A 12,537-nucleotide genomic window follows, 5' to 3' on the forward strand; every position below is an offset into this window, starting at 1 on the left:
CATGAACTTTGGTATTGGGTAATAAATGTACCAATCTATTTCTGTTTGGAATGAGAAATACTATTTGTTATTTAATTCTGGGGTAAAATGTCAAAACAAATGGAAATTTCATCTATCTTTTTGAACCACACATCCCCCAGGACAGTGGGCAAGTTGCAGGGGGAGGGAGGAGGATGTGAATAGTTCCTTCTTTTTTTTTAAATTATTTTTATATATTTCAGTTGTTAATGAAACTTTATTTTATTCATTTATTTATATGCAGTGCTGAGACTCAAGCCCAGTGCCTCACACATGCTAAGGCAAGCACTCCATCACTGAGCCACAACGCCAGCCCCCATGAGAGTCCCTTCTTAAAACCAGCATTTAAATGCTAAGCACATGTTAGTACCTGTCCCCTCTCCCCCAAAGTGCCAACCACCCCACACAGTTTAAATTGCATTCATTCTTGTCTAAGTAACTGTTGCATTGCACAACTTTGTGAACATATTAAAAATCATTGAATAGTAGTACACTTTAAATGGGTAAATTGTGTAGTATAATAGGTGAATTCTATCTCAATAAAGCAGTCAAATAAATATTAAAAGTTAAAAAAATAAAGAAGCAATTAGGCAAAAAATAAGTCTTAAAAATTAAAGCAATGAGGTCATTTTTCATCCATCAGACTGGCAAAGGTATTTCATTTTTTTACTTTACTGTTTTTAACCTGATGCTCTGTCCTCACTGGGCCCTGATGTGATGGTCACTCTCAGATGCTATTAGCATAAAATAAATTGGCACAAAGTCTCTGGGGGGAAATTGAGGACTTAGTTATCAAGAGCTTAATGCATTCTTATCCTCTGAGATGACAATTTCTCTTCTATGACTCTTACCTAAGGAAATAATCAAATTAAAAAAAAAAAAAATCTAAGTGAAGGATTCTCATTGAGTGTTGTTATAAATACAAAGAACTGATAAGAAAACTAAAGAATTGGTTAAATAATGGCACATCCATACAACAGTCAGCATAGCCAATGCCAAAGAATATTTCATGCCATGAAAAATACTCATAAGACAAAGTTTAAAAATAATGTAAAAAGTGTATTTTTAATTGTATCAATATAGCCAATGTCAAAGAATATTTAATGCCAATGGAAAATGCTCCTGATATAAGATGAAGTTTAAAAATAGGATTAAAAACTATATTTTAGCTGGGTGGGGTAGCACATGCCTGTAATCCCAGAGGCTCAGGAAGCTGAGTCAGGAGGACCTCGAGTTCAAAGCCAGCCTCAGCAACTTAGCAAGGACCAACTGAGTGAGACCCTGCCTCTAAATAAAAATATAAAAAAAGGGGCTGGGGATGTGGCTTAGTGTTTAAGTGTCCCTGGGTTCAATCCCTGCTACCAAAAAACAACAACCAAACAAAAAACCCTGCATTTTAAAGACAATCTCGCTGTATAAAACAAAGATTAAAAGGAACACAGCAAAATATTAATAGTTTGGCTATGCCTGATTGATGGAGGTATGGACCATTTAATTTTTCTTCCTCATGCTTTTTTATTTTCCAAAATGTCCATGTTGAATAATATATATTATTTATATAACCAGACAAAATATTTATGCTAATCCTTAAAGCAAATACCCAACAAGCAGGATACATATCACACAGGAGCTAAATTTGAATTAATTAGTAGCTCTAGCAGCTTCTTTAGCACTCACCTCAGAAGCATCTTCTCATGTTGCTTAGAAACATATGGCCTACACATGGTCTTTTCCACTCTCTGGGGAGCATTCCTAACCAGAGCTTCTGGATATTTACTTCTTTCCTATTTTCAAACTCCCGAACCAGCCCTTTGGATACATATTTATAAGGTGAGACCAGACTTTAAATTTAAGATCACAGATGTAGATGTGCACTCTGCCTGGCTGGAGAAATCAAGAGCCCAGGAGGGGCCTGGTTGCTGTTGCCCAGGTCTGGCCCACTGGTGCCTGACTTCTCTCTGCTGGTCTCAGTGTCTGCTCTAATTTCATTCCAGGGCCACAACCAACCTTCCAAAGGTCTACTTGGAAGCCTTTCCCATTCAAGAGACTCTATTCCCCCATCTATTATTCTATTGTAGCTTCACTCTTGCTTCATCGACTTTCTCCTGGCAGCTTAAAATCATAGTTTCCTATTTAAAAAGAATACATAACTATATAACTACATAACTTTCATACTGAAACACCCTAACCCCCTTTCACTACCAAACTTCTAAACCATGAAAGCTTCTCCCTTCTCCTTCCCAATCCTGCGTTAACACCTCGATCCATTTCCATTTCTATCTGGTATGTGCCTCATCATTTGCCCAAACTACTTTCAAAGGTTACCAAAGGCTTCTTAATTATTGAAGTCAAAGGTTCTTTTTTAAAACTCATATTATAAAATCAGATTTATCAATTACACCTCAATAAAGCTATAGAAAAATATGAATTCATGAAATAAAATCAGCTCCTCTCTCTCTATAGTCTTCCTTTCCTTGTCATACAACATCATGCACACTTATCTGTTGACTACATGTGACAGGCCAGGTATGGGTGCTGGAAAAATAGAGCACACAGTCTCCACCCTGTGGAGGTGTTTTGCTTCCATTTCTTAATACTCCTTCCTCGGGTTTCTTTCCAAGACTCTGCTCTTAGACTCTGTGGTCATGGCCAATGTCTAAATGTCTACCTGGCTCTTAGTTCCATCACCTCCCATCACTTCTAGGGTGACTTTGTTCCCCAACTCATCAGTCCCTCTGTTGTAAGCCTATAAGGTTTACCTAAAATTCCTCTTCATACTCAACTAATCAGTAACTACATTCAACCGATTCTGCTTCTAAAGAGCAGGTCTATTCCTTGCCACTGTCTTAATGATTTTAATAGTCTCTTAATGAATCCTATAGCAACCCTCTTCCCCCTACCTTCTACCCAGCCGCCCAGGTAACTCCTTTCTCTCTGGTTTGCTCCTGTAACTATTCATCCAGGATCTCACCTGCTGCTTTCCTTCCAGGATCATTTCAACTAGCTCCTGCCAGAAGGCTCTCTCTACTGTTTCACTCTGCCTTGCTCAATCTTTGCTCCACTCTTTGGGAGCATCCCAATAGCACTTTGTGAGTAACCAGCTCATAGTATTTATGTACACACATCTCTCAGTAGTGTGTGTTCCTTGTTGAAATGGGCTGTGTAGATTCAGTGCCTAGGATAGCCTTCTTATAGTAATACTATTAACTAAACCAAAGTTATTTTCAAGAACTCTATATTTGCTGGGCATGGTGGTGCATGCCTGAAATCCCAGTGCTCAGGAGACTGAGGCAGGAGGATCATGAGTTCAAAGCCAGTCTCAGTAATTTAGCGAGGCTCTAAGCAACTCAGCAAGACCCTGTCTCTAAATAAAATATAAAAAGGGGTCTAGAGGTGTTGCTCAGTGGTTAAACATCCCTGGGTTCAATCCCTCAAAACAAAAACCAACCAAACAAACAAAAAAACCCAACTCTACACTTTTCTCTAGTATGTGCTAAGAAACAGAAATCTCCCTCCCACATCGTAAGTCAACTTAGTTGGGCCAAGGAAAAAAAAAGGGTGATGATAGTCTCAAGTTGACACTTACCTCTTGCACCCCTGAAAAGGACTCTATAGTGTTTTTCTAATCGTTTTGCCATGTAGTTGGCATTTAATATAGCAATTTCTGTGGCCTGTTTAAGGCCCTTGCCTCCCATCATCTGCAACAAGGAGAAAAAAAAGCAATCATTGAACAGGTAAACCCACCCATCTAGATACTAATCAGACAGCCCCAGATAAACCTCACTCAAAAAAGATGTCAGCCTACCATAACTCTCTGGATTAAGGATGAATGGAAAACCCTAAGGAGGATATCTGTCAGTCTTTTCTGAGCCTGAAATAATTTTTGGTTTTCTCCTTTAAGCATTAATTTTACTTCACCAACCCCCAAACCCCATACTGGGGATTGAACTCAAGGGCACTTTACTACTGAGCTACATTCCCAGTTCTTTTGTTTTTTTATTTTGAGACATGGTCTTTCTAAGTTGCTATAGGTCTCACCAAGTTGCTAAGGCTGGCCTTGAACATGCAATCCTCCTGCCTCACTCCTGAGTTGCTGAGATTATAGGCATATGATATTGAACAGCTACATTTTTTTATTATAGTAACAAAATCTACAAAGTTGATGCTACTGTGTTACCTCAAGAGAAAAAATAACTGTTTTTAGGTACAGATATTTTTGGGGTAGTTTTTTGTTTATTTGATTACTATGAATTTAAGATATTTTGATAATTGCCAGGAATTTCATGAGATCTTGGTCAAAATCTCCACTGAATCAATTTTGTACAGTTTGTTTTCCTATTGTCCACAGAGAAGGCCATTTATGTTTAACAAGTACCAGGTTCGATCTCACTCTGTATTAGCAGTTAATAAGTCCTTGTGATCATATAAGGAAATGTCACCACTAGCAAAGAGCTTAAAATCAAGACTGACAAATTTTCAAGACTCTAAGTTTTCATTGCCTACTTTCTTCCCCAAGGGCCTCCTATATGATGGAGGCTCAACATATATTACATACATAACTAATATAAAGTAAATGAAAAATCACCAAAGAAAGCAACAGGGGTATCAAAATCCAAAGTAAGGAGAGGACATATGTTCCCAGGTTAGTCTAAGAAAGATAACCCTGGAATACAAGTTAGAATTTGGGAACAAAAATGGGCAAAATTTGGTTAGGCAAAGAGAAAGGGGGAGGCACTCCAAGTGAGAAGACAGACTAAATCCGAAGTGTAGAAGAAGGCTCATGCCTGTCATCTGTGAGTCACTGCAGGACAAGGTGGATTGTGACTACATTTTCTAAGTCTCAAAGCTTCCCTAAGAACGATGGCCTTGGTTCAACTGCCTTTCCACATACATCTCAGAGTCACCAAGCATCTTTTGAAAATGCTGATGGTTCCAGACCAACCCTATGTATGCTGTCCCTGGGATGGAGCCAAGGCACATGGCGTATGCTGGTGAAAACCAGTGGTAAAGACAGTAGGAAACAGGAGAGGCTGGTGAGGCTAGTGGTCCTGTGGGAGTGTCCAAGAAGGACCACAGCAGGGAGAGGAGAGACTCCTGCTAGAGTCTAGGGGATAAACAACAACAGCCTGAAATAGGAGAAAGCCCCAGGTCAGAGGACTAGCTTAAACACTACTTTATTTATTTAGTGTTTAAACTGAGACTCTGTCTGGTATTCCAGGCATATGGCCAAACCAGCCGCAGAACATTTATTTTCTATATGTGGGAAATCATCTCCAACCCAAATATGTCCATACAAATAACCCAGATTTAAAGAATCCAAGGATCAAAGGGAAATGGGAATTTGACTCAGTTTGCAAAGAAAGGGACCTTTATTCTGATTGTTTTTGTTACGACTCTTTGCAAAACAACTTGAGTATCATTTCTAAAAACACATTCTAGTCTCTGAGGTGCAGAACTGTTCCGGCTTCCAAGAAACTTTTCATTAAGAATCATAAATGCCACACTGTTCATGAATAACAGCCACCCTACAGTCATCTGGCGTGATCTGCTTAGCTGAGTTTGGGATATTGTTCCACCAGCAGCCACCCTTCCTTTAATGAGGGCCACTGGTTTGGGGAAGTTGCTCTAATTAGCAGCTTACACAACATTCCTATCCACAGGCTTGACAGTCAGGAGGTGGGCAGGCCTATTTGAACACAAGCTGTATAAAATAAACTCTGGCCCTAGTGTATTTTGGAGAAAGACAAAAGGAGGAAGCCTGGTCTCTGACAACGTCTAATTACCCCTGAAAACGCAGCTCCACAAGCCCTAAAGGGCAAAGAGCTTTTGAAAACCATTACATAAGCAAATTTCCGCTACTTTTCTTTTTTTTTTTTTTTTTATTTTTACATTTTGATTCATCTTATCCTCCAGGTCACCAAGAAATATAAGTGAAGTGAGATTTGTTCCTAAAATGTATCCCAGGATCTCAACAAAGTGTAATAATTAGTATGTGCACTTGCAAGAGGCTGCCTAAATCTTACAGGAAACCAAATGACGTGGCCAGAACAGCCACATGACTCATGGAACTTAACTGTGTCTGGAAAAATATATCTGGATCATCAGTTTCTCTAGGAGAACCCAAAGCAAACATCATAATGAAGAAGAGATGAATTCTAGCAGATCTCTTCAGGAAGGCTTCTCCCACCTAAGCAACGGCAGTGTCACTGAACACAGCTTGCATCATGAATTTCTTCGATTTTAACTCAAGAAGGAAGTATGCAGTCTCCAGTTCCCCACCCACACATATCCTCAAATTCTCACCTTAATATAAGCCCAGGAAATGGGCAAGATGGAACTGGAGCCCCATGGAGCTGCGCTGATGGTCCCCACAGGCCAGGCGTCCTCATTTGGCTTTACTGAAATGATGGGATGACTGGGCAAAAAGGGGACAAGATGCTTCTTCCTGTATTTTTTTTTTTTTTTTTAAGATGTAAAAAAGATCCAGTTGAACCAAACAGGCAAGTTCCTCCTGGGAAGGCCTATTCTTAGTGGAGGAACTTAACTGTGGAAGGGACCTGACATCTGCTAAGAGGCTGATGGCAGGGAAGGAAGGCATCAAGGAAGAAAGAGTTCCTTCTTTCCTCCTCTGCCAGCCATCAGAGTCCCAGCAGCTCACCCTGTAGAGGAGATTCAGTAGGGGTAGCATGTAGACCCATGGGCTCAAGATGTGGAACACCCCAGCTCCAGTCCTGCAGCTCTCCCTCCCAGCCCCCTACACACACACACACACACACACACACACACACAGAGTATCTATGAGGCATAGGAGAGTGCTGAGATGTCGCCCCAGGGCCTGCATCTTGGAAGTCAGTACATAACCACCACCACCACGCCCCCCCCACACACACACAAACTGCTGAGGCACTGGGGATCACCCACTATCTATAATAACACTAATCAAAGACAAAAGCAAGAGAGTCACGATCTCATCAATCCTGAAAACTGTCCCCTCTGGCACATTTGTGGAATATGGAATAAGTTCCCAGAAGGGGCTGCTGTCACCACAGTATAAAAGCTGACAAGGATTCCTTCAGTCTTATTGTGATTTCATCCAATGGTTGTTTTCCCCTTTCTTATCTCAGATGTAATAAGAATTCACACTATAATTTTTCAATGCCTTTCCTCTCCTTCACTTTCAATGTAACCATTTGCTGATTAGAAAAATAAAAGAGAAACAAAAACTTTCTTGAAATCTAGACTTAAGTCTGAAAGACACTTCCAAGTACCAATATTCCAACTCTAACTCCTAATATTCAAGTAAAGTCTCTCGTTCCTTCTTCTGTTAATAAACTTACTATTCGCTGGCTCAGTGAAGCCAAACACTGTCTTTGGACACACCCCAGAAGCTCTCCTTTCTCTGGTCCTCGCCCAGCCCCTACATACAAAGGCATCCTGGACACTTGAAGACCTTGATGGGAAAATTAGTGTGTTTGGGGCCATTCTGTCTCCAGAGCCAACCTGAAACCAGTGGCCCGGAACTCACACTCCAATGGGCCCCATGCCAGGGCCACCTCCTCCATGGGGAATGCAGAAGGTCTTGTGAAGATTTAGGTGCGAGACATCAGACCCAAAGTCTCCAGGACGACAGATTCCCACCTGCCACAAAGGGAAAGAGCCAGAGGTAAATATCAAGAGCTTGGCAGGGCCCTCTGCAGCAAAGACCACGACCTTTTGGTGCTGCCTCTCCCCCTGAGGAAAGGCAGGTAGAGCAAGCCACATCCACGGTGTTCACAAAAATGTCCTTCATACTGGCCTAATTCTGCTGTTGAAACCTGGCATCCTACAGAGTAGCTGTGGTATCTATGGAAACAGCAGCTGACCATTGAGCCCAACTGAGATTTAAAAATACAGATTTGAATAAACAGGATATTTTTAATTATCTGCTCTGAAAGAAGTGGAGAGAAGTGTCATTAAACCAAGAAAAGATAGGACCTCTTTATTATTAAAGTTGGCGACCTTTCCCCCAGCTGTTCTTCCTCTTCTGCCTGTTCAGATCCAGGTACTAGGCACATTACCAAATGCCCCTTCAGGCACATTGACGTAAGGGCCCAGAGGGCCACCAAAGATGATTCTGAACTGAGGGAGAGGGAATGAAGCTGCCGTTCTCCTGAGATAATCCAGATACAGGCCTTGACATCCAACAGGTATTTCTGCCCCTTTGGCATTAGAGCTAAGTTTGATTGTGGTCAAAGATAATTTGCTCTATGCTATTCAAGCAGAAGACAATTCCTGGACTCTACCTATGAAAGGAATCAGAGAAAGCAACGCATAAGGAGGGAAGGAGGGAGAAACACTAAGAAGTTGAGAAGACTCTCAAGGAGACTAGGACAATCTTCTCTTAGTGGCTCCCGGCAGACTTCCTAGGAGGTTCACATTACACAGACCCTCAGCCACTCAGGTAGTCAGGATATACCCTTGGGCTGCTGTTTTACAGCTGACAAGTAGAAACCTGCTCAAGTGGTTTGTCCAAGGCCATGGGAGGTCAGCATCTACCAGTTGCCACAATGTGGGTCTAAATTCCTTCAGCCAAGGAATTGGGAGGCGTGGGCAGGAAGCACTGCCAGAGGGGTGGTACTCCCTGATAATCAGGAAATTCAGTTTACCCCAACTTCCTTTCAGTGTTTACACCTCCTCCCCAGGGACCCCCATCATTTCTTCCAGCATCTATAATCCCAGTGAAATTAGGGTGCTCCATGGGAAACTGGCAACAAAGAATTTCAGCTTCAGTGCTGAATTTAGAGTCTTTTTTTTTTTTATGTTCTTGCTATACTAGGGATTGAACCCAGCGTACCTTACCATTGTGCCCTATCTCCAGCCCTTTTTATTTCTTGACACAGGATCTCACTACACTGTCGAGGCTGACCTTGAACTTGTGACCCTACTGCCTCTGCCTCCTGAGTCACTGGGACCACGCAGCTGAGTGTTATCTTTTAAGAGGTCCCTCAAAAAGCCAGAGGGGAACTTTTTTTCTGGGGGGGGGGGGGGGGGGGTAATCCATTTTTTCAGGGGAACTAAGAATTCTCTGAGGGTTCCCACCTGAGCATTCATATTTGCCCCGTCAAGATAGACCTGCCCTCCATGTTGGTGGATCAGAGCACACACATCACTGATGTTCTCTTCAAACACCCCATTGGTGGATGGGTAGGTGATCATGATGGCAGCCAGGTTCTCCTTGTGTTTATCCACCTGTGGGGGAGAAGAAGGCAGAGGGAAACAAAGGGAGGAAAGGTTTCTTTCTTGGCTAAACCCTTGCTTCCTAAAGGATTAATTAATGAAAGATGAAGTCTTAGTCTTTGCATTCATGGCACTGTATCAAAGTACAATAATGGCAATAAAAGATAAACAGCCATTATCCCCCTCATGAATCTTCTCAAGAAATATCAAGATCCTTTCAGGCTAGGACTCTATGTATAGTCAATACCTAAAAGACTGTTTAGGCTGGGGACAGGGGCACCTGTACATTATCTCAGGGACTCAGGAGCCTGAGGCAGGAGGTTCACAAGTTTGAGGCCAGCCTCAGCAACGTAACAAGATCCTGTCTCAAAATAAAAAGGGTTTGGGGTGTAGCTCAGTAGTAGGGCACTTGACTAGCATGCATAAGGCCTTTTCAATCCCCAACACAGTGAGGGTGGGGGACTATTCGGAAGATTTGTTGATATTTTGGGCCTAACTCTCTAAGGTGGTTTTAATTGATTCATATCAATAACTATTTTGGGCTACCTTGGTTCTAGACATGTCTATTCTCTCTGCTCATCTTGCCACACCCATCCCTACTCCCTTTCCCTCATATTCTCTTGAAATTAGAAAACCCATAAGAAGCATTACTGATTTGATAAAAATTTCCTTTTTGCAGAAGGCAAGTATATATAAAAGACTAGTTACTGGTGTTGTCTGTTTTTTTTGCTTTTTAGATTTTTTTTTTTTTTTTTTTCCAGACAGGAAGTCAGAGCAGGGGCATGTGGAAATGGGAGAAAAATAAAGTCATATCCTATATTGGAGAGATTTGATAATTATAACGACTGGCCCAAAATATTTGTTGGAAAAAATTCCATCAGGCGATGGAAGAGTAGGGGTGGATGGAAGACATGAGTAGTGCCGTGTATTTGCAGCTTCCCTCTGAAAGAGGAGTTACATGAGGTTCCCAGTCTCGATGCCTAATAACCCTGACAAAAATCACATTGCTATTCCACGGATTTCCTTCCCGCTTAAGATGCAGCCTCCAGTCCACTGGTGGAAAGCAGATATGGTTGCTAAGCAACCTCTTCCTGGAGGTTGGGAGGTTGAGAGTGGGGGTTGGTGTTGGAGGAAACAGGGTGGATTGCTGCCTGGAATTCAGCACAGTATGGCTGGCACATTCACAAACATTTGCAAAAATCTATATTTGTGTTTTAATTCCCAACGCGAAAACTGTGTGGCACTGACTGCCAGCTGTGATTATTAGTGCGGGAAGATGATGAAGTAAAGGGAAGGTCAGTCATAAGAAGCGGGCAGATCCTGCAAGGGGTGCTCTTCCTACCATGAATAATTCATTCAGTGTCTTTCTCAGGCATGATTAGAAGATGAGGATTTCAGTTTAAAAGACCTTCATCCAGTTGGTGAAGGGAGGGGTAGAGTAGACACAGTAAGCTTTATTAGGGACCAAAAACACCACTGCTGTGTTTTCTTTTTCTTTTTTCTTATAGAGACTGTTAGGTTTCTGCCTTTACACCATTTTCCCTCAGACCCATTCAAAGGAGGAACTGTAGTAGTTTCACTAGAAAGCAAGAGAAAGGGGCTGGAGTTGTGGTTCAGTGGTAGAGCACTTGCCTAGCATGTGTGAGGCACTGGGTTTGATCCTCAGCACCACATATAAATAAATGAATAACATAAAGGTCCATCGACATCTAAAAATATTAAAAAAAAAAAAAGAATGCAAGAGAAAATAGTGTTTACATAGTCTATCAGGTCCCTGCTCCCCACCCACCTCCTCTTCCCAACCCAAACCTGTCCCATCTGTCAGGGGGGAGATGAGTACCATGTCCTTGAGGTGAGAAGCATCGATATTCCCATACTTATCCACCTCTACAGGCTGAATCTTCATGCCCGCCATGTGGGCACTTGCTGGATTGGTACCATGTGCTGATTTCGGAATGAGGCAAACCTTGAAAATGGAAAGGAAGCAAGAAAGAGGGAAAAAAATAATCACAGGCTATTAATAATGACAGAAAAGTCCCACAACACACTTGTAGCACAAATTAGAGACCATATGCTTTTATTTAAGCTGAACTTGAGTGCCTTAAAATCTGCTACAATTTAATTTTTAACTGTTAGAACAAAACAATGTCTAAACAGTTTCCGTTTGAATCCTCAAATATTGTTCCCTAAAGATGTTTAAAATATCTCGCCTCGTTTTGGCCATTAAAAATAGGCCTGTACTTATTCTAACCTGGCCTTAGTCAAAATATATAGAAAGCACCTTATAAGAACATGACATTGGAGTTAAACTCTAGGACTCAAATGTCTACAGCTGCTTCAGTGTTTCTCTGGGCTTATCCAGGACAGATGATAATAACAGATGCAACCCAGGGCCTCCCAGTGACAACACACCAGTTATGTCAACATGTCATGGATGCTTACTCTACAACCAATTGTTAGCTACCATAAGAATCAAACTGAGGATGGAAAGCAATCGGCACCTGCCCTGTGCTCACGTGACTTGCCCACTGACAACCCTGGCGAATGGATGTTGCATGTCTACAGTCCGATGGACAACAGGAGATTGAAAAAATGGGGTGAAACTTCAAGTTAGGGAAATCAAAGGAAACTTCCTCAAGAAGGAACTGGTCCTGCCAATGCCTTGACTGTAAGCTCAGTGAAACCAATTTCAGATATCCGGCCTCTGTAATTAATAAATGCATGTTGTCTTAAGCCATAAAATCTATAGTAATTTGTTAGAGCAGCCATCGTAACTCTCGAGAGCTACTAAGTTACAGATTAAATATGTGCTGGACTTTTGGTTGGTTGGTTGGTTGTTCTGCAGTGTTAGGGATTGAACTCAGGGCCTCACACCTGCTAAGCTGGTGCTTTACCACTGAGTGCCACTCCCAGCCCAGTCTTGAATTTTTAGGGACGGTGGATGGAGGTGAAATGTTAGAATTCCCAGATTCAAATCATTTTTTCATGTCCTCCAAGCCATCATACAAATGCAAGCAAGCACACACGCTCTTGTAGTGCACCACAAAAGGAAAGTACATCACAAAGTTTTCTTCAACAGAAAGCAACAATGAGAAGCAATGATTACTCTAAAACTAATACTCCTTTTTTTTTTAATCCCAGAATCAAGATTATAACCCCTTTGTAGAGAAAGGGACATTATAAAAGTGGGCTTATGAAGGGAAAACTTAGCTTCCAGCTATTTTCTCAAAAACAGCAAAGTAGTCTATTTCAGAACACACACACACAGAACTTTAACCAAAGGCAAAATGGAATTACTTTGTC

General features: G+C 41.6%; 1 protein-coding gene and 1 long non-coding RNA gene across 5 annotated transcripts in view; both read right to left on the reverse strand.

Moving 5' to 3' along the window:
• LOC306645380 overlaps window positions 1-12,537 on the reverse strand; it is a 268,819-nt gene that overhangs the window by 90,620 nt on the left and 165,662 nt on the right. The gene's annotated exons all lie outside the window — the stretch shown is intronic.
• GLDC (glycine decarboxylase) overlaps window positions 1-12,537 on the reverse strand; it is a 114,361-nt gene that overhangs the window by 25,991 nt on the left and 75,833 nt on the right. For all 4 annotated transcript variants that reach the window (XR_013759608.1, XM_079113023.1, XM_079113022.1 and 1 more), the window contains exons 17-21: window positions 11,075-11,200; window positions 9,097-9,246; window positions 7,544-7,656; window positions 6,322-6,463; window positions 3,605-3,716 (exon numbers count right to left, since the gene is read on the reverse strand). Coding sequence is in view for 3 of the 4 variants with exons in the window: in XM_079113023.1 (XP_078969149.1) it covers window positions 3,605-3,716; window positions 6,322-6,463; window positions 7,544-7,656; window positions 9,097-9,246; window positions 11,075-11,200 (643 nt within the window). In the remaining variant the exon portion in view is untranslated. The remainder of the gene's footprint in view (window positions 1-3,604; window positions 3,717-6,321; window positions 6,464-7,543; window positions 7,657-9,096; window positions 9,247-11,074; window positions 11,201-12,537) is intronic.

This window comes from Sciurus vulgaris (assembly GCF_902686455.1).
Source record: "Sciurus vulgaris genome assembly, chromosome: 15".
NCBI lineage: Eukaryota > Metazoa > Chordata > Mammalia > Rodentia > Sciuridae > Sciurus > Sciurus vulgaris.